The sequence below is a fragment of the Cervus canadensis genome, chromosome 3 (genome assembly GCF_019320065.1).
Source record: "Cervus canadensis isolate Bull #8, Minnesota chromosome 3, ASM1932006v1, whole genome shotgun sequence".
In the NCBI taxonomy this organism is placed as follows: domain Eukaryota; kingdom Metazoa; phylum Chordata; class Mammalia; order Artiodactyla; family Cervidae; genus Cervus; species Cervus canadensis.
Window position 1 is genome coordinate 40,746,956 of NC_057388.1, and position 23,029 is coordinate 40,769,984.

Sequence of the window (23,029 nt, forward strand, 5' to 3'; positions counted from 1 at the left end):
TTTCCAGTAAAAAAGGTGACTCTAAAGTGAGTTGCAAGCAAAGAAATAGTCAAGAAAATGAAGTTGAAATTTCTTGGTTTTTATTTATAGTGATACCTCCCAGTATACAACATGGATAACTACTGAATGACAGACACAAAATCAAAGAATGCTAAAATATTAAAACATTTAAAATCACCTAACCCAGGACTTCTTCATTTGAGGCTTGAATCAGATGTAAAATTTTTTTGTTCCTTACATACACTTTTCTGGAAATAAGAACCTGGAAACTAGGACATGGAAGCAACCTAGATGCCCATCAGCAGATGAATGGATAAGGAAGCTGTGGTACATATACACCATGGAATTTTACTCAGCCGTCAAAAAGAATTCATTTGAATCAGTCCTAATGAGATGGATGAAACTGGAGCCCCTTATACAGAGTGAAGTAAGCCAGAAAGATAAAGAACATTACAGCATACTAACACATATATATGGAATTTAGAAAGATGGTAACGATAACCCTATATGCAAAACAGAAAAAGAGACACAGAAATACAGAACAGACTTTTGAACTCTGTGGGAGAAGGTGAGGGTGGGATGTTTCAAAAGAACAGCATGTATACTATCTATGGTGAAACAGATCACCAGCCCAGGTGGGATGCATGAGACAGGTGCTCCGGCCTGGTGCACTGGGAAGACCCAGAGGAATCGGGTGGAGAGGGAGATGGGAGGGGGGATCGGGATGGGGAATAAGTGTAAATCTATGGCTGATTCATATCAATGTATGACAAAACCCACTGAAATGTTGTGAAGTAATTAGCCTCCAACTAATAAAAAAAAAAAAAAAAAAAAAAAAAAAAAAAAAAAAACAAATAAAATAGATAAACTTAAAAAAAAAAAAAAGAACCTGGAAACTGGAAATTTCATCACAATTTCAAAGGGATACATGACTGAAAAGAGGTTGTGAATTATTATCTAGTTAATTCAGAGAAATGAGATTAAAAAAATCAAATTATCTGCCCACTGTCAAATAATCAGGAATATCAAGCTTCAGTACTCAAGCCTTCTTTTTTCACTGAAACATGAACACCTCTGAAAGGACTTCTTTTTACTAGAGTATATTTAAGAGGAAAACAAATCTGTATGATCTAAAGAGCAGTGAAAGGAACTCTCAGGCTGATGATAAAAGAAAATACCAAGATGGCAGGTGACAGGCATGACTTGAGAACAATCCAGCGAAGAATGCAGCAGGTGGACAGAGGGTTCTAGGAAGGTCATTCCCAAGAAGGAAAAAAAGAAATTGGTAGAACACCTGAATGTGACTGACTATAACAAAAGTTTTTCAGTTCTGTCAGAGACTTTCAAGATCTAGAAAAACCAAGCAAAAAATATAAACTGTTGTGCTTGCTTCGGCAGCACATATACTAAAAAAAATATAAACTGTTGCACTGAAAGGAAATATTATCACACTATATTACACTGTAGATGATTTCTTATTGATTTTTGACTGTATAATTAGACTTTCATTTTTTTATGATTTCTCCCCACTAACCCACCTCCATCCTCCCAATGACTAAAAATTTTGGTTAAATAAGTATTCAGGGCATAGGAATTTAAAACAACTACCTCTGGGAACAGAACTCAGAGGTTGGATAAGGATGGGAAAGGGTACTTACAGGTACTTTCTTTTTTTTAAATAAGCCTTGAAAGACTAAGTGATGTTTCAAAGCATTCCTATGTATTCTTCAAGAAAATTAAATTTAAAAGCAAAATAAAACAATCAAGCAGATCAAATCTGGTTCATGGTTCTGGTGATTCTGATGTGATTACGTTTGCTAGATATAATTTGTTATATCTGTTAGGGCTGCTCTGGAGAATTTTTTGGTTGCACATATCCAAAGCTTTTGGAGAAGGAAATGGCAACCCACTTTCCAGTGTTCTTGCCTGGAGAGTTCCATGAACAGGGGAGCCTAGTAGGCTGTGGTCCATGGGGTCGCAAGAGTCGGACACAACTGAGCGACTAACACACATCCAAAGCTGTTAGACCCTCAGATAAGAAGGGTGTTACTGTGCTTACTGAATGTGAATATAATATTTCAAACTCTCTGATCTTAAAAGAGGTCAGTTAAGCTAATACATTCTACAAATGATCTTTAGTGAAGTTTGAAATGTTTGCACATAAAAAGTCAGATAAAATTTTTGATAAGCATTTCTCTCATAAGTAGAAATTAACAGAAAAGCTTTCAAAGATCTATCTGCAAAAACAATTAGTTTTCTTTAATTCATCTTTAAGTTTATTGGAAATTTAAAAGTAACTTTAACACTAATATAGAAACATACAAGACTGAATAGTGTAATCAACACCAATACTTCCAACTCACTACTTCATGAGAAAAATGTGATACTGGATTATCTATGGTATGTTCTACCCAGAAAGAAATTAAATATTCAAAGACAGACTGTATTCTTAGGTTTGTTTAATCTTTAAAGTGTGCTAATTACCACTTATTTACTACTAAATTTTAAAATTGACTGATTTTCCCATACAAAGGGAAATACCTAATTATCCTTTGTTAATAGGGACCTAATGAATAAAGCATAAAAATGTTTCAAATGTGAAAACAAACATAATTCACTACATAAGTTAAAAGTCTAAGATACCACATATAACAACAATACATTTTAAAGAGTATAAACAACAGTCTTCAGGAATAAACAGGAGTATCTTAAAAAAAAAAAAAGGCACTGGAACTTATACTTTATAAAGAAAACATTAAACTGGTAAGGCTTATTTTAAAACATATAGGATGACAGAGCTAGTTAAGTAGTTACAACAACTATTCCTAAAATGTCAAAATAAACATTTTAATATTTCAGTCTGGAAAATACAGTCTCCAAAGGTTTATTTTACTGAAAAGATTCAGCTGTTGAATTGTAGCTTACAAGAAAGAGATTAAAACTATAGTTACCCTTGTAAAATAGTTATAAAATTGTAACAGCTCTGTCAACCTACCTCTTCTCAAAAGAAATTAATGCAAGAAAAAATGTAATGCTTTCATAAAATGTGAACTGTATTCATAATCCTGGAAACGTGGTTTATAACTGAAAATAATTTAGATACTCTGACAATGTGGAGTAAAAAGTAGAGAAAATTATTTTTAAGCATTACCTTTCTTATTTTAGGTAATATCTGACACAAATTCATCAAATTTTAAAACTATGCATTTTAAAATAAAAATATTTAAAAGGTAAAAGCTCTGATTGTCAACTTACCTTCTTTTGATACCACACAATAGCATCTGTGACTTTGGACGCCATTTATTCCACTGAAATCACACATTTGTCATGTTAGGCTGTGCAAGAGAGAGAAAAACAAAGGACTTCTTGACTTCCACCTTCTAAAAGGAGACTGAACAACAAGCATACACAGCACCCTGGTTACCTGCAGAGCAAGGGGTGTATGACTGTACTTACATTACACCCTTCCTCATTACTATTTTAGCAACAGGTTCTCTTAGGTAAACAAAAAGTCAGTTGCCATAATAAAAGAAGGATCTTTCTACATGAATAGAACATTTAAAATTTCTTATAAAATAGTTGATTTTTTAAATATCATTTAAATAAATTTCAGAATTTTCCAGGTTATACAAGAAATTTTTCATTTATAAATTCACACACGACAGGAATCAATCCATTCACTCTGTAACAGATCAGTTGTGTTTTAGCTTCTATCTAGGAACTAGCATCAATTACTGCTGCTAATGGATAGCTTGACAGAGATGCCAAAATTTATAATCACATTTAATTTTCCCTGATATTTGGTTACAAAAAGTTGAAATGAAATCAAATAGCTGGAGAAACCTAATTAATGTACGTTAAATACTAAGCAAATATTAGAGTTAATTACACAGGAATAACTAATATTAAGGACTTTTCGGATATCAGTTTGCTAATATTTAAAAATTCATCACAGACAATTTTATAAGCATCTTCTGGATACTAAACTTAACAGTTCCTTACCCCTAGAGAAAATTAATTCCAGACTGATTCCAGTAACCTCTGAAATCGTTTTCCAGTTTTTAATACCACACTGGCACAGGAGGGTACCTCTGGCAGGTGTTAAGAATGAGCCTGCTGCTGCTGCTAAGTCACTTCAGTCGTGTCCGACTCTGATGAGCCGAGACAGTTTCAAATGCAGATACTGGCCCCAGAATTCATTTTACAAATTGGGATCATCCAAGGCCAAACAGGATCTCAAGGAAATTCTGAGTCGAGAGCACCCTCCTCAGCCAATCCTGGCACATGCAGATCTGCAATGGCCAAAGTTCACCCAGAGGAAACAAAATACCAGAGGTTTTATACTCCATTTTTAGCAGCGTATAATGATTCAAATATAATGACAATAATTACCAACAAGTTCAAATAGTCAGATCAACTTCTAAAATTTAAGGCAGAATTTATTTACTGCCTGTAATTTTTTTTAACTTTTACTGAAATAGTTGATTTACGACGTTGTGACTGCCTATATTTCTGATACTGTTAGAAACCAGATTATTTATTACCTTTCCTAAGATACTGACTGTATCTTTAATTGATCAAATTCAAGTAAACCATGTTGTGAAAACCTCAAAAATTCCCACATATCATGAGAAGAGGAGCACAGAGTCAAAAGACAAGGATTCAAACGGCTCCACTAGCTAATACTTACTATTGAAGAGGTCATTCACCTCTATGACCTAGTTTCTTATATTTATAAAATAGGAACAACTATACCTATCTATCCTCTATAAGATTCTTGTGACTAATAAATAATACAATAACATAAAATGCTTTCTGATGTCTAATACATATAGATGCTCAATTATAATTATATTATTTTATATTCTAAAGTTCCCCAATTCAGTAACTAGGGAGTATTAATAGTTCATTTTTTTTTAAACATGGCAATCAGTTTAAAGAAGGAAAACAAAGTTCAATCACTTTTTATTGACATTTAAAATAAAATTCTTGCCTGGGAAATCCCATGGACAAAGGAGCCTGGCAGGTTATAGTCCATGGGGTTCCAAAACAGTCAGACACAACTGAGCAACTAAACACCATCACCACCTAATTATCTTAAGAGTGCAATGTCAACTCTCAACTATATACACACCAACTATTGAGAGACTTCAAAGTTCACATCCTTTGTTCACAAAGTGAACTTCCTCAGTCAAATGTGACTACCTTCATTTCTCTTACCAAGGTTTTGGGAGGAAAATCTCCCCTTTGTTTTTTCCTGGAGGTCTCTGGGAATACTTCATTAATTGTAACCACATTTTGTCCTAGAGGTTTTCCCTTGATTCTGTCAGCAGACTATTCATTAAAATATATTACACAGTCACTGCAACTGTCTGTTAAGATATGTGTATGTTTTCCAAATTGGTTTAACTCTCCTTTTCCCCGGCTTCTGTCCCCACCTTACCAAATGCAAATTACAAAAACTGCTACAAAAAGTATGACAATATCAATTTTTCAATTTACTGTCCTTTAATCTCAGCCAACCTTTACTGATGAAAATTCCACATTATCTACCAAAGTAAAAATCCTTTTTCCTAATGTCCCACAGGTATAAATAACATATATTTCATATACAAAATGTGAAAGAATTTTTTTATTCAATCTACTAAATATGAGATATTTAATACATTTGAAAAATATTTAAATTGTCACATATAAAATAGTTTTTTGTTTTTTGTTTTAAGAAAAATGCTTCGATGCAAGTTAGGAAAACAGTACCTGGTTCAAATAAAATTATGTGAAAAGTATTTTTTAATATGCTTTGGTTTATACCACGCTATCCTTGGAAATAAATTTCAAAAATCAACTACAACATTACACTAGGTATATAAAATGTTCTAAATATTTTAATTAAATTCATATGAACCTACGGAAATAAAATTTCAATTTTGTTTAAAAAAAAAAAAAAATGAAACACAACCATTCTTCAAGTAAAGGTAAGTTTTGCTCCGCAAATTCATTTAACAGGTTTTCCACTGTGTCAACAACCTTTCAGTGACACTGAGTGGCTCATATCTATTTTTAAAACAGGTTTTACAGCATGCTAAGATGCATTCCTGAATCAGACATCTGACAAAGCATAAAGACACATGAGTATAAACAAGAAATAAGTCAACAAACAATTTCATTAATAATGAAGATTGTTTATAAAGCTTTTCCAACTACTTTGATTCTGACTGTCCAGGAAGAGATCTCTTTTACCATGATAGTTTGTGCTAAATAACTTTATATGCTAAATTATGACACTAAGTTTAATTTACAGAAAAAAGGAGAATATTATACTTATTGAGTACCTTAAACACAGGATTTTAAGAGGATTTTAATTTCTGAGCAAATGACCTGATAGAAAGATGGTATTAAGATATAAAAATAATCCAATTATGAAAACAGAGCTAAGCATAGGCATAACATTCACATATTGCCACAGGCAATTACCCTGAGTTAATTCTCTCCTTGAAGCTGCTTTAGTCACCATATCTTGTCATAGCATCTGAAATAACTCTTTACTGTGTCAAAGTTATGACCAACCTAGACAGCTTATTAAAAAGCAGAGACATTACTTTGTCAACAAAGGTCCATCTAGTCAAAGCTATGGTTTTTCCAGTAGTCATGTATGGATGTGAGAGTTGGACTATAAAGAAAGCTGAGCACCGAAGAATTGATGCTTTTGAACTGTGGTGTTGGAGAAGACTCTTGAGAATCCCTTGGACTGCAAGGAGGTCCACCCAGTCCATCCTAAAGGAGATCAGTCCTGGGTGTTCATTGGAAGGACTGATGTTGAAGCTGAAACTCCAATACTTGGGCCACCTGATGCGGAGCTGACTCATTTTGAAAAGACCCTGATGTGGGAAAGATTAAGGGCAGGAGGAGAAGGGGACGACAGAGGACGAGATGGTTGGATGGTATCACCAACTCAATGGACATATGTTTGGGTGGACTCCAGGAGTTGGTGATGGACAGGGAGGCCTGGCGTGCTGCGGTTCATGGGGTCGCAAAGAGACAGAGGACGAGATGGTTGGATGGTATCACCAACTCAATGGACATATGTTTGGGTGGACTCCAGGAGTTGGTGATGGACAGGGAGGCCTGGCGTGCTGCGGTTCATGGGGTCGCAAAGAGTCAGACACGACTGACGGTGCGACTCAACTGAACTGATGTCAGAGTCTACAAAAATGCATTAATGATGTAACCCTTTACTAACACACCACAAAATATTAATACTATCTAAGTCAATGATACATATTTGGGTCCTCATTGTTATGCTATTCAACAACCTACCGTCACTCCCCACTGCACTTAGAACTGTATTTAGACCCTCTAAAATCTCACACTACCCTACTTACCCAACATTATTGCTCACCATCTTCTCACACATCTGTTTCAATCATACCATACTTCCTCCACTTTTCTACCTCTCTGCCAAAATTAACACTTCTTCTCTTTCCAAACAACGAAGATTTCAAGAAGGTCTTCTAAATTCCTCTTTCTCTACAAGTTTCTCCCAAATTCCTCCATTTTAAATATTTCTCATCCTGTTCTGTATTCCTATCACACTTAATATGTTCTGTTTTGTATAGACTTTTGTATACTTGCCTACACATGCCCCTACCACTATCTGCAGTTTTTTTGTTTGTTTTAATATTTATTTATTAGTCTATGCCAGGTCTTAGCTGTGGCATGCAGGATCTTCAATAGTGTCATGTGGGATCTAGTTCCCTGACCAAGGATCAAACCCAGGCCCCTTGCTTTGGGAACATGGAGTCTTAGCCACTGGACCACCAGGGAAGTCCCTTGTAAGTTCTTTTAAAGCAAGTTTATTACTTCTGAACTCTGCCATACCTTTTTATATATAATATAAAAAGTCTCAGCCACTGGACCACCAGGGAAGTACTCTGTAAGTTCTTTTAAAGCAAGTGTTTATTACCTCTGAACTCTCTGATACCCTTTTATATATAATAAACACAAATGTTTACAAACCAGATTAAACAGATATCTGCCAACCCAAGTACCATCACAGATGAATGAATTTAAGGGCCTGTTGACTTTAAAAAAAAAAAAAGGAACCACATAAGAGCTGTCAGTTAAGTTTTATTTGGGTAAAATGAGGCCAACAACCGAAAGACAGCCTTTCAGGTAGCTCTGAAGAGGTAGGGGGCAAGGTTGGTATGTATGTAATTTTAGTGCAGGGGGATATGAGCAGTTAGTCACACATTTTGGCAGAAGGCTGCTGCTGATCACAAGAAGACTGTTGCTAGTCATGAGGAGCAGATGTCTCTGCTAATGATTTTTTCCAGATGTGAGAATATAAAAGAAATTGGGCTCATAAAATCTCAAAGTTATCTAACTATCTGAAGGCCTGTACTGCCAGTTTCTCCAAGAGCACAGAGTGCCTCATTCCAGATCCCCACCCTGAATTCCTCTCAGGGTGTGTTGAAGGTCAATGGCTAACAACTTCATTCTTGTAGTGTCAGATGGAGAGGGACAATTTTTAGTAGACAGGCCGAATTTAAAAACTCTACCTGTCAAACTCCTGCACTACCTCAACACGCATATAAACAGAGAAACGCTTTCCCTAATAGTAAAAGGTACAAAACTATAGTGAAGCATAATTAATATAGCTGGTTTATTAACTGATATATCAATCAACAAATAAATAATGATTTGCAAATCTATGAAGTACAATTCTATAGTTAAATATAATTCAGCTGCATCCTCCAAGGCTAAAATAGGTAATTTTTAGATTTCAGAAACTAGGAACAAGGCAGTTTTCTCTTTAAAAAAATAATAAACACTAATGTGCAAACCAAATTTTTTCATACTGATACTGAACTTAGGAAACAAGTGAAATTCTGGTAGAAGGAATGTGGTGTGGACAGAAGGAAAACTTCTACTAGTTTCAGGCTGGCTATGTTCTAATCATGTGACCTACACATTGCTACAGCTTCTTGAAAACTTACAAAATAATTCATTTGGAACAGAACTTTATTTCATGGAAATGTTGTGAAGAATAAACATCACAAACTATATTTTAAAAATTGTTTTCAATCTTAGGATAGAAAAAAACAATGCAAAAAGAAGTCCAAAAGGTACACACTTTCTATTATATCAGTTCATAAAAGGAGTATTTGAAATTTTTATCTTCCTTCAAGGAAACACCACACAGTTCATGTTTTGGGGGCTAGCGGATAACGCCTAACCTAAGAAAAATTACAGTCTTTTCCAGCAAATCTGGAAGACCCAGCAGCGGCCACGGGTCAGGAAAAAGTCAATCTTCATCCCAGTTCCCAAGAAGGGCAGTACCAAAGAATGCTCAAAGCATCAGACAGCTGCACTCATCTTCCATGCTAGTAAGGTCATGCTTAAAATCTCGCATGCTAGGCTTCAGCACTACAAGAACCAAGAATTTCCGAACGACCAAGCTGGGTTTAGAAAAGGCAGAGGAACCAGAGATCAAAGCAAATTGTCAACATTCACTGAATCATAGAGAAAAGCAAGTGAATTTCAGAAAACCATCTACCTCTGTTTCATCAATTACACTAAAGTCTTTGACTGTGTTAATCATAACAAACTGTAGAGAGCTCTTACAGCGATGGGAATACCAGACCACCTTACCTGATTCTGAGAAACGTGTATGTGGGTCAAGGAGCAACAGTTAGAACCCTGTATGGAACAACTAACTGGTTCAGGATTGAGAAAGGAATATGACAGGGCTGTCTGCCTGTCACCCTGTTTATTTAACTTACACGCTGAGTACATCTTGAGAAAGGTCAGGCTGGATGAGTTACAAGCTGGAATCAAGATAGGTGGGAGAAACAACAACCACCTCAGATAAGTGGATGATACCATTCTAGGCAAAAAGCAAAGAGGAACTAAAGAACCTCTTTGTGAGGGTGAAGGAGGAGAGTGGAAAAGCTGGCTTAAAACTCAACATTCAACAAACTAAGATCACATCATCCAGCCCCATTATTTCATGGCAAATAGAAAAGGAAAAGGCAGAAGCAGTGACAGATTTCCTCTTCTTAGGCTTCAAAATCACTGGAGACGGTGACTGCAGCCATGAAATCAGAAGACAATTGCTTCTTGGCAGGAAAGCTATGACAAACGGAGACAGTGTGTTGAAAAGCAGAGACATCACTTCGCTGACAGAAGTCCATATAGTCAAGGCTATGGTCTTACCAGTGGCCACATATAGTTGTGAGACCTGGACCATAAAGAAGGAAGGCAGAGAGCCAAAGAACTGATGCCTTCGAACTGTGGTGCTGGAGAAGACTCCTGAGAGTTCCTTGGACAGTAAGGAGATCAGATCAGTCAACCTTAAAGGAAAACAACCCTGAACTCACTAGAAGGACTAAAGCTGAAGCTCCAGTATTTTGGTCACCTGATGTGAACAGCCAACTCATTGGGAAAGTCCCTGACGCTGGGAAAGACTGAGGGCACAAGGAGAAGAGGACGTCCAAGGATGAGATGGCTGGATGGCATCACTGATGCAATGAATATGAACTTGGGGCAAACTGTGGGAGATGGTGAGTGACAGGGAGGCCTGGCATGCTGCAGTTCTTGGGGTCACAAAAAGTCGGGACAAAACTGGGTGACTGAACAACTTCTAAATCTGTATTTACAAAAACATGCTGCACTATTGTGAAATCTAAGAGAATCCCTAGAGTTATAATCTTAATACCCAGAATACCCTCTGTAGAACTTTCTGATGTGTATAACCAACCCACCCTGCATGTCCTTTAAAGTAGCTTCTTAACTTTAGCACATACCTACGAAATCTCTACTGATAGCATTCCTTTGGGCTTTCTTTCTTTTTTTTTTAAATACTTAGGAGGTCCTTTGAATACTCATTTGACAGTGTACTGGGTAAGTAATTGTCATGTTTAACTGTTGTGCCATTTGGAGAAGTCAACAATGAAATATGATCTAAATAGTTTAACTTCCTCATTTACTCACAAGAAACTTTTTTACATGAACTGTTCAGACTCCATTCAAATATGAATATGTTATTAGAGGTGTCTACTAAAATACTAACTTAGTGTTCCAGGTACTCCATTATCAAAATGATAATGCATGAAATGATAATCCAATGTTTTAAGGATTTAACAGAACTTCAAAAAGTATTTAGAGATCAAAAATTACTCACTAAAAATACCATGAATAAAATCTGAAAAACTCTACTTGAGAGATGTTTCAGCCAGTATCTGACTAAGCACTAAAATTGCACCGCGGCAGGAACTCAGAACATGAGAGTAAACAGAAACCAAGGTCCCCACCATGAAGCAAACTACAGCACAGAGAGAGAAGATAAAGTACCAGCAGGACGAGATAAATTAGCGTCAAGATAATTTTGTGTTTAGGTGGCACTATGAAGGAAGTAAACAGGGAGATACAGTTGGGATGGAGTGCAGCACTTTTGGAAAAGATAGCCAAAGAAGTCCCCTCTGAGATGACATGTAAATTGAGACCTGAAGGATGAGGACAGACAGGCTAAGAATGGAGGGAGGACGTCCTGAGCAGAGGGAACAGCAGTAAGCACAAAGACCCTGAGGTAAGAAGGAGCTTAGAATTTTTAAGAAGCAGAAAGGAGGCCTGTGTGATACAAGCATAATGGACACAGATGACAGTGGCTCAAGATGAAATATGAAAGGGAGATAAGAGCCTTTTCATAGGGTCTTAGACATCACAGCAAATAATTTTATTATAAAGATAGGAAGCCACTGAAGTGACTTCAGCAAAGCAGTGATAATCTAACTTGCAAAGACCAGTCAGAGCTGTGAAGAGAAAGGAATGGACTGAAGAACTCAAGACTAGAAACAGCAAGGCTAGTTAAGAAAGTCAGTCTCACACAGAAGCTGCAGTATGCTGGGCTCAGATGCAAGCAGTAGGGATGGCAATGGGTGTGCAGTTCTGAATTTTATTTATAGGTAAAATCAACAAGATATAGGAATGGACTAGTTTGGGGCAGAATGGAGGGAAGAATAAGGGAAAGAAATCTAAATATTTGGTTTGAACCATTTTTCTCAGTTGGACTCCCATAAAAAAAAAAAAAAAGGTTTATGAGAGTAACACAAAAAATTTGATTTAGGCTTGTTAAGGGGACAGTACCTAGTAGACAAAAAAATAAAGATGTCCAACAAGTACTTAGATCCTTGAGTCTGAGCTCAAGATAAAGATGAGGGATAGAAATATGGGTATAAAAGTCACAAATACACAGCCAACATTTAAAATCAGGGCCCGGGGGGAGGTCTTCCCTGGTGGCTCAGTGGTAAAGAATCCACCTGCCAATACAAGAGACATGGGTTCGATCCCTGGTCCAGGAAGATCCCACATGTCGCAGGGCAACTAAGCCCATGTACCACAAACTACTGAGCAGAGGTGCCCTGGCCTGGGCTCCACAAAGAGAGAAGCTACTGCAGTGAGAAGCCCATGCACCACAACGGAGAGTAGCCCCTGCTCATCCCAACTAGAGAAAGGCCCATGCAGCAACAAAGACCCAGTGCAACCAAAAATAAAGCTGCATAAAAAAGAAAAAGATCCACCTGATGAAAAATAAAAAGAAGCTTTAGCTATATTGGGGGAAAAATCAGAGGTAGGCTATACAGGTTTAGGTCAAAACTAAACAAAACACCTGTGCCTTTCAGAAATGATTTCAATAAAATCATGTGACTGCCATATCAACTAAGAAGATTATAATTAGAGAAGGGTTCAGCCTCAAGTCTACTACTATTCAGAGAATCGAAAAAAGAGGGGCCAAGAGAGGAGGGTCTTTTACAGAAGAGTAGGCTGCTAAGAGATCACTGTATTAAACAAAACAGAAGTTAGAATTAATCATAGAAGCAATTCAAATGGAGTGGAAGAGACCGAAATCAAGATCAAATGAGAAGAAATGGTTGATAAAGAAGACAATGTCTGTTAAAAAAAATAAAAATCACCAGAGACTGCCAGCTGACTCTCATTATTCCAGCTTCCTCTTCCTTTTGCAAAATTTTGCTGAGCACAATGTTGCCCAAGATAAAGACCTTTCCTAAGCCAGGTGTGGCTATGATTGTGTTCTGGTCCAGACACAAGAGGTGTTAGGTACAACTTCCAAGTTAAGCCCCTTAAAGAAATCTCAGTTGGAGAAAACCGTTTGTTCTTTCCCCCCTTCTATTTCCTGCTCCTTGGAATGCTGCTCTAATGGCCAAAGCGACAGGAAGCAGCATGGACAGTGGCCTTGAGACAGAAGCTGGGTATATTCACAGACAAGAAGGAACCTAGGCTGCCTAGTGGAGCCACCATACCAGTTCGGGACTGCCTGCCTCCATACTTCTTGTATCTAATATTATAAATCCTTACAGCTTTAGCAACTATCATTAGCAGCCAAACCAAATCTAAGTTGTATATAATAGTTTTGATACACAATTAATTTTTTTCTATTTTTTTTGGCCATCAAAACTTTGTAAATGTTGTTGGCTTGTCTTTTGGAACTGTCTATGTATAACTGAGAAGTTTGCAGTTAGATCCCTGCCTCCCACCTCCCCATGTAAGTCAGATTTTCATTTTGGCCAGGATTCCAAAATAATTCTCTGCTTATTTCTGAAGTTAAAAACTACGAGGGTGTAGTCATTTTTTCATTGTTTCATGAAATTTTTTCTGCTCTTTAGAGTCTTTCAACCTGCAAGTGTTAGTTTTTTAATCTCATAAATTTTTTCCTTTTTTTTCCTTAAATCTTTTTCTGTTCCATTTGTTGGAGTTTCTATTTTGGGAATACAAGTTATGCTAATGTAGGATAGTCGTATTGTTTTGTTCATGGTCTTTTTTTTTTTTTCCCTGTAGTGTATTTGTAGAGTTGCCATGTCATTAAAAATAAACTCTTGATTATGTTTAACATGGGGAGTGCTACACTGAAGCTCTTACTTATTCTGTTATCCAATAGGTTCTCTTTGACAATTTCAACATCCTTCTTATCCAGGACCACTTTTATTTCTGTGCATACATGTGCATGCACACAGCACACACAAACTTCAGTTTGAGAACTGGACAGTGCTGTTTTAATCTTTTTTTCTATAATCCATCAATGGTCAGGAAAGCCTGAACTGAGAACAGCCACTGCTGAAACGTCATTTAGTACCCTCTACCAGGACCCATGCCCCATCGGGGACTGTCCTATTCGTCTTCATGGGTTTTGGTTCTTACCCTTAACCAGAGTATGTTTCAGAATGTCAATGGTCATGGACAGTGTGAGGCTCAGAAACAGTATGTGAGGGTCTTTAGGGATTTTTTGTTGATTTTTTGCTCCCTAACTCATCCCTTAGATTTGCTCCCTGAAGAGAATTAGTGAGAATACTTCATGTTTTATAGACCTTATCTTTCCTTAGTCTGGCTTCTTGGACATGGGGCTGGAATTATAAACCTTGACAGATACATCTAGTATTTTCTCCTTCTTTTCTGGTCTCTATTTTCTGAAGTATTTGGCATAAGGTTGCACATACCTCTTTTTCCAGATTCTATTCCATTTTGTTGCCCTCTCCTCTCCCCGCACTCACTTTTTCCTATTTTCATTCGGTTTCAGCGAAGGAAAATTATGTGATTCTATAGTCAAAGCTATGGTTTTTCCAGTAGTCATGTATGGATATGAGAGTTGGACCATAAAGAAAGCTGAGCACAGAAGAATTTATGCTTTTGAACTGTGGTGTTGGAGAAGACTCTTGATAGTCCCTTGTTCAGCAAGGAGATCAAATCAGTCCATCCTAAAGGAAATCAGTCCTGAATATTCACTGGAAGGACTGATGCTAAAGCTTAAGCTCCGATATTTGGCCACCTGATGTGAAGACCTGACTCAACGGAAAAGATCCTGATGCTGGGAAGACTGAAGGTAGGAGGAGAAGGGGACAAGAGAGGACAAGATGGTTGGATGGCATTACCAACTCGATGGACGTGGGTTTGAGCAAGCTCCAGGAGTTGGTGATGAACAGGGAAGCCTGGTGTGCTTCAGGCCATGGGGTCCCAAAGAGTCAGACACAACTGAGCAACCGAACTGAACTGACTGAACTTCATTTTTACTCACAAATCCCTAAATTTACTTTTTAGTACTTATTTTTTATGTACTAATGACAATCTTTTAAGTTAATGACTCAACTGAAAAGCAAAATTTAAATATTCTAAAATAGGATGCTAAACTAACAACAGCTGCAATTTTACTTCTGTTATTTCTAACAGAGGGAAGTAAAGGGAAGACATTCAGTTTCAATTCTTTTCATAAAATCAAGATACTAAACAGAAAATATAGGACCAAGCTTAAGCTTTTCTGTGAATCTGTGACAACTACCTCCAGGGAAAAACAAAGCTAAAATGCATTTTCCCTCCTCTAATCTACTATTCATTTACTATCTACTCAACTTGGTACTTAAGCAAGGAACCCTGGCATCTTTGTCTTCTTCCCTTTCTCACCATCACCAATTCTATTCCTGGCACATGGAAACCATTCGATAAACATGAAGGAATAAATTAATATAGTCTATCTGTCACACGGGCAAAACATCTCTTATATAACCTGTCCCTGGCCCCACTACCACAGGCTTAGTGCAAGCTCATATCATCTATTACCAGGGCTACTCTAACGGTCTCTTATTACTTCTTCACTTTCACCATTTATCTGTCTAAACTACTGACTTCATGTTTCTCTTCTTAAAAATCTCTATTAATTTCCTATTACCTAACAAAAGAGTTGTATCAGCATAGTTTACAAAAGACCCTTCCTTTACAACCTGATCACAGATTCATTGTTTTTATAACCAGCTGCTGCTGCTGCTGCATCCATCATCTCTGTCTTCTTCCACACACGACCTCTTAACTACCCACTCCAATCTGCCATCCACATATACCCTACAGTCAAGCCATATGGATTATCAAATATATTTTCATGCTTGCCTTCTAGTCCTAGTGGTAATTTCTCACTCTAAAATGACTTTTTCCTTGTTCTGACGTATTTGACAAGTTACTTTGGACTCTTCTAGGACCAGATCATCACAGGAAATTAAATGGTGAGAATATATAAACAATGATGTTCAAATGATTTAATGAAGAACAACTTAAGATTTAAATATTTGAAACTACCAGGGAAAAGAATGGTGGGGGCTTCTCTGGGTTCCAGTGGTTAAGACTCCATGCTTCCAGTGCAGAGGACGTGAGTTTGATTCCTGGTCTGTGAACTAGGATTCCACATGCCACCCAGCACAGCCAAAAAACCCCCCAAAAACAAAGAGTGGACTAAACACAAGCATCTAACAACTTCACTCCCTTACAATAAGTAATCGAAACTACAGCAAAAGCATACATATATGAGGAATGAACTTGGAATTAGTTTTAAGAAAGTAGATGCAGGATTAATGGTGAAGTAGTGGTAAGAATCAAATTGTGTCCCCTGGGTTTTCTCACCCCATAGTTAAAGTGGCCAATTTAAAATTAGGACATGTGGCTTAAAATATACCAGGTAACTTCTTATGGGACAAGTGAACTATTTTTGGAAACTGAGTCATTTTTAAAATGAATCTGTGGTTGGTGATCAAACTTCATTATTTCATGTAATAATACCATTATTAATATGTCCAGACCATCAATTCAAGGTTAATGAAAATGAAATTTGGGGGTTTTGCTTCATATTACTACTAACTACCATGCCAACTGACTCAAACTGCCTGAAATTCAGGAATGCAACACAGTTCAATAGCCACTACACTCATAACATCCTTGTATCTGAGGGAGTTTTCTACAAATCAGGAAACTAACACCTCAATTTCTAGCCCATCCAAATCCATACCACAGAGCAAAGTACTTTCTAACATACTACAACTACTGTTTAACCAGAACCAATAGCTCAACTATGTATAACTCATTCTTTTCATTGGTGCCTAATCCCTCCAGCTATACAGTACAATGCTTTTTTATAAAAAGGATTTGAGCACCAGTGAATCTTGGTATCCCTAGTAGGGAGTCCTGGAACCAATCCTTGTGAGTACCAACGGATGACTGTATACACAGAAGGTATGTGCTCAACAAAAGGAAATATTCCATTTCTGTTTTCCCCTTCACAGCAAAATTTTGCTATCTCCTCCAATTTCTCTACTTCCTCTCTTCAATCCAAGCATATCTTTGCTGCCCACACTCCAATGAAAGTTCTCTTTAAGGACACCAATGAATTCAGGTTGCCAAATCCAATGGTCAAGTCTCAGTTCCTCATCTAATCAGCAGTATACAACACAGCTGACTATGTTCCCTCCACTCAGAACAATAGTCACTTACCCTCCAGAAAACCGCTCTCTTGGGTTTGCCCCTAACTTGCTGGCTACTCAAGTTTCTTTGCTGACTCCCATCTTCTCCCTTATCTCATTCCTTGACATCTGTCTTCATTTAGTCCCTTGGTAATCACTTCAAAACATCTTGGTTTAAATACCATGTGTATGTAATGACTACTATACATGAAGATTACATCTCTATAGTCCCAACTATCCCCTAAATCCACTAGATTAGAAAAAGCCAAACAAGTTCCCTTACTTGAGGACTTCCCAGAGCCTACTATGTTGCTGTGCATTATAAACATACAAGAGAAAACGACAATCATGTTGTTTCTTACACAGCAGAACCTTTTCCTCATGAGGCGCCTCATAACACACACAATTAACTAAATATGGCCAATTAACTAACAAGCCACTAAATATGGCATGCTTAGACATCTTTCAAGTACTTCCAACTTCTCATGGTACAAATTAGTTATATGAAAATGGGCAAACTTTTCTACCAGTTGAAAAGACAATAACTTAGTTTGAGGATTTCTCAAGGCAATTCACTCTATTAGAGGAGTTTGCCTCAACAATTTCCTTATGCAAAGGTAAGTTGGCTGTCTTTCTTAAGTTACACTCACCTATATTATACTCTACATGAGCACAGAATTAATTAATATCTTCTGCCTTCAAATAAAATAATATAGCAAGTATATGCTGTTGTTAATCTTTCCTTTTTCTAGATTAAATATATCTACCTCCTTCAACTGTTCTTCACATAACATGCCTTTCAAACCTCTCTCCATCTAGTCATCTTCCTTATCAGATAAGATCTAAATTCCTGGAATCTAGTTGGCCAACAAAACAATCTATTTGTCTAAAGAATGCAAAACAACTGTGGATTTATAATGAACATGATCACTTAGTAATGCAACCTAAGAGTATACTCACTTTAAAAATTTTTAACAGCCATGATACTGGTTAACTCAGTAATAGTTTCTTTTTTTTTTTTTAGTAATAGTTTCTAAAAGTAAAGGTATGTATCACATACATCCACACACATATATACTCACACATAATCAACACACTTAGCTATATTCACTAAGAGGGCTTAGATGCAACAATTTCTCAGTAGCAATAAGCACATCTAACAAGTAAATATTTAAATACTATTCTCGAGAAGGAAATGGCAACCCACTCCAGTACTCTTGCCTGGAAAATCCCATGGATGGAGGAGCCTGGTAGGCTACAGTCCATGGGGTCGCGAAGAGTCAGACACACACACTAAGCGATTTCACTTTTCACTTTTTTTCCCCCTACTACAGTAAAGAAACCAAGGCTCCTTAGAGAAATGTCTAATTTCAGGGCTGTCATAGAGACATGACAAGGTGATCCTAGAACATCTTGTTGAGTCAGAAACTAAAGTGCTCAATGTGCAATGCCCTCCCACTCTAAAGACTCCTCTGCTGCTCTGGCCCCTGTGGGTACGCCCATGGGAGCCAGCACCCCAGCTGGCCCCTTGGACACGTGGGCCAAGGGAGGCAGGCCAGCTGCAAGAGCAGATGCTGGGGAAAGGAACGAGGCGGGGCCAACACACTGGGTGCAGAGACCTACCTAGAGGTCCTGGAGGCCCTCCTGGGGAGGAGAAGGTTAGATGTAGCTCACTGTAGAGGCAAGGACACTGACAATGGAAACACCAGGAAGTTTTTAATTGTTTTAATTTTCTTAAAAATTAAAATAAAATTTTTAATATTTTTGTTCTTGTGCTTTTTAAATTTGTTTCATTTTGTTTTTATTTTACCTAATAAACTTTTCAGTTTTCTAATTTTATTTTTTATTCTTTCTTCTTGTTCTGCTCTTTTTTGTTTGTTGTATTTTTTTTTCTTTCATGCCCCACCATGTGGCTTTGCAGGTTCTTGGTTCGTAGGCCAGGGTCAGGTCTGAGACTTTGTGGTGGGAGCACTGAGATCAAACTGCTGGACTAACAGAGAACTTCAGGGCTCAGGGAACATTAACTGGTTTCAGGGAACAGTAACTGGTGTGAACTTTCCCAGAGGTCCTATCTCAGCACCACGAGCTGGCTCCACCCAACTGCCGGCAAACCTCAGTCCACCCAGCTCCAGTGCTGGACGCCACAGGCCAAACCACCACTAAGACAGGAACACAGCCCCACGTATCAACAAAAATGACATAACAGAAAATTTGTTGCAGATGCAGAAGCCAAGCAAAAACCTACAAGATCAAACAAATGAAAAAAGAAATAGGTAATCTACCTGAAACGAACTCAGAGAGAAATGATAGTAAAGATGATCCAAAATCTCACAAATAGAACAGAGGTATGGATCCAAAAAATACAAGAAACGTTTAACAAGGACTTAGAAGAACTAAAGAACAGTCATAAGCAGCACAATAACTGAAATGAAAAATATACCAGAAAGAATCAATAGCAGAATAACTGAGGCAGACGAACAAATAAGTGAACTGGAAGATACAATAGTGGAAATAACTGCCAAGGAGTAGAATACAGACAAAAAGAATGAAAACAAATGAGGACAGTCTCAGAGACCTCAGGTACAACATTAAACTCAGCAATACCCAAATTATAGGGATCCCAGAAGAAGAGAAACAGAAAGCGGCTGAGAAAAATTTGAAGAGGTAACAGTCAAAAACTTTCCTAACATGGGAAAGAAAACAGCCACCAGGTCCAAGAAGCACAGAGTCCCACACAGGATAAACCCAGGAGAAACACACCAAGACACATATTAATCAACATAACAAAAGTTAAATTCAAAGAAAAAATACTAAAAACAGCAAGAGAAAAACAACAAATAATATACCAGGGAAACCCCATAAGGTTATCAGCTAATCTTTCAACAGAAACTCTGCAGGCCAAAAGAGAGCAACAGGATATATTTAAAGTGATGAAAGGGAAAAGCCTACAACAAAGATAACTCTACTCAGCAATCATCTCATTCAGGTTCAATGGAGAAATCAAAAGCTTTACAGATAGACAAAAGCTAAGAATTCAGGACCACCAAATCAGCTTTACAACAAATTTTAAAGGAGCTTCTCTAAGAGGGAAACAAGAGAAGAGAGAGAACTATAGACAACAAACCCAAAATGATTAAGAAAATGTTAACATATTGATAATAACCTCAAACATAAATGGATTAAATGCTGCCAGAGACAGACTGGCTGAATGGATACAAAAACAAGAACCATGTATATTATCTACAAGATACCCACTTGAGACCTATTGACATACACAGGCTGAAAGTAAGGGAGCAGAAAAAGATATTCCATGCAAATGCAAATCAAAAGAAAGTCAGAGTAGCGATACTTATATCAAACAAAACAGCCTTTAAAACAAAGACTGTTACAAGAGACAAAAAGATACTATATAACAATTAAAGGATCAATCCAAGAAGAAGATACAACAACTATAAATATTTATGCACCCAACACAGGAGCACCTCAATACATAAAGCAAACACTAACAGCCATAAAAGGGAAATCAACAGTAACACAATAGCAGTGGGAGATTTTAATATCCCACTTATACCAATGGACAGATCATCCAGATAGAAAATAAGGAAACACAACCTTTAAATCACACATTAGACCAGATAGACTTAATTGATATTTATAGGACATTCTACCCAAAAGCAGCAGAATACACATTCTTCTCAAGCACAAATGGAACATTCTCCAGAATAAATCACATCATGGGTCACAAATCAAGCCCTGTTAAACTGAAGAAAACTGAAATTGTTTCAAGGACCTTTTTTTACCACAATGCTATGAGATTTAGAAATCAACTATAGAAAAAAAAAACTATAAAAAATACAAACACATGAAGGCTAAACAATAAACTTATAACCACAAGATCACTAGAGAAATCAGAGAAAATATCAGAGAGTACATAGACGCAAATGACAATGAAAACACAATGACCCAAATCCTATAGGAGGCAGCAACAGCAGTTCTTAGAGGGAAATTCACAGGAATATAATCCTACCTCAAGAAACAAGAAAAATTTCAAACCTTTACAAATTTCAAAACTTTACAAGTTGCTTTACAAATAAAGCAACCAAAGAACGAAGAACAAACAAAACTCAAAGTTAGTAGAAGGAAAGAAATCATAAAAATCAGCAGAAATAAATGAAACAGAAATTAAGAAAACAATACCAAAGAGCAATGAAACTAAAAGTTGATTCTTTGAGAGACAAAATTGATAAATTTTTTCAGTCAGATTCCTCAATTTAAAAAAAAAAGGGAGAGGATACAAATCAACATAATTAGAAATGAAAAAGGAGAAATCACAACAGATACAGCAGAAATTCAAAGGATCATAAGAGACTACTACAAGCAACTATATACTAATAAAATGGATAATTTGGAAGAAATGGACAAATTCTTAGAAAGGTACAATCTTCTAAAACTGAACAAGGAAGAAATAGAAAGTATGAACAGACCAATTATAAGTAATGAAATTGAAACTTCCAACAAACAGAAGTCAAGGACCAGATGGCTTCACGGGTAAATTCTAGCAAACATTTAGCAAAGTGCTAACATCTACCCTTCTCAAACTGTTTCAAGAAAACTGCAGAGGAAGGATCACTCCCAAGCTCAATCTGTGAGGCCACCACCACCTGATAGCAAAACCAGACAAAGGATGCCACAAAAAAGAAAATTAAAGACTAGTATCACTGATGAACACAGATACAGAAATCTTCAACAAAATACTAGCAAACAGAATCCAATAACACATTAAAAGAATCATACACCATGATCCAACTGTGATTTATTCCAAGGATGCAAGTTTTCTTCCATATAGGCAAAATAATCTATGTGATACACCACATTAACAAATTGAAGAAAAAAAACCATATGATCATCTCTACAGATGCAAAAAAAGTCTTTTTTATAAAATATGTCTTGTTTTTTTTTTTGAAGTATAGTTGACTGACAATGTTTCAGGAGCACAGCAAGGGGATTCAGTTACACAAGTACACATACATTATTTTGAAATTAACTTTCACTATAGTTCCCTGTGCTATGCACTAAACCTCTGTTGCTTGTTGCAGATCTATTTTTAAATTAGAAATCTAGCATTCTATTCAAACTAAGTCAAAAAGTAGAATCAAAATGTCCTAATTTTTTTATTTGGCAAAAATTGGTTATGTTTTCTAAAATATATAATTATACATATACATGTATACAAAAGCTTTTCTACTACACTTGATAAAGGTTTGAGAAAGAACATAAAAAAAAAAAAAAGAGAGAAGAGATGGAGAAACTAGAGAACATAAACTAAATGAAATGGGAGCACTGAAAATGAAACAGAAAAAGTGAAACAAACTAGATAGAAATAAAAGATCATCATATAGTCCAGCTTTTTTTAAACATGATTGCTGGTTAGACACATATCTGCAACATATCACCACATATCAAGATAATTCTGATATGCATCTGGATTTTAAAAAGTGATTTCAGGTCTATTAGATCTTGGTTTTGGTGATACAGAGTTCTATTATTTTTCTGTTAACAACGGTATTGAGTAATAGTTATTTTAAAACAATAGTAGAAGATGTTTATCAGTTTTCACAATCAATAGTCAGACAAAAAAATAAAAGATACTTACAAATGCAAGCCATAATGGTAACATGATTAACCTAACAATATAAAAAAATAACATACAATTTGGGGAAGAAGGTCAAGCAGAGTGATGT

At 36.6% G+C, this 23,029-nt stretch overlaps 1 protein-coding gene across 4 annotated transcripts in view; it reads right to left on the reverse strand.

Annotated features, from left to right (window-relative positions):
• Nucleotides 1-23,029, reverse strand: part of PHTF2 (putative homeodomain transcription factor 2) — a 125,685-nt gene that overhangs the window by 84,052 nt on the left and 18,604 nt on the right. For all 4 annotated transcript variants that reach the window (XM_043462937.1, XM_043462940.1, XM_043462939.1 and 1 more), the window contains exon 2: nt 3,256-3,335. In XM_043462937.1, coding sequence (XP_043318872.1) covers nt 3,256-3,281 — 26 coding nt within the window. In that variant the 5' untranslated portion in view covers nt 3,282-3,335. The remainder of the gene's footprint in view (nt 1-3,255; nt 3,336-23,029) is intronic.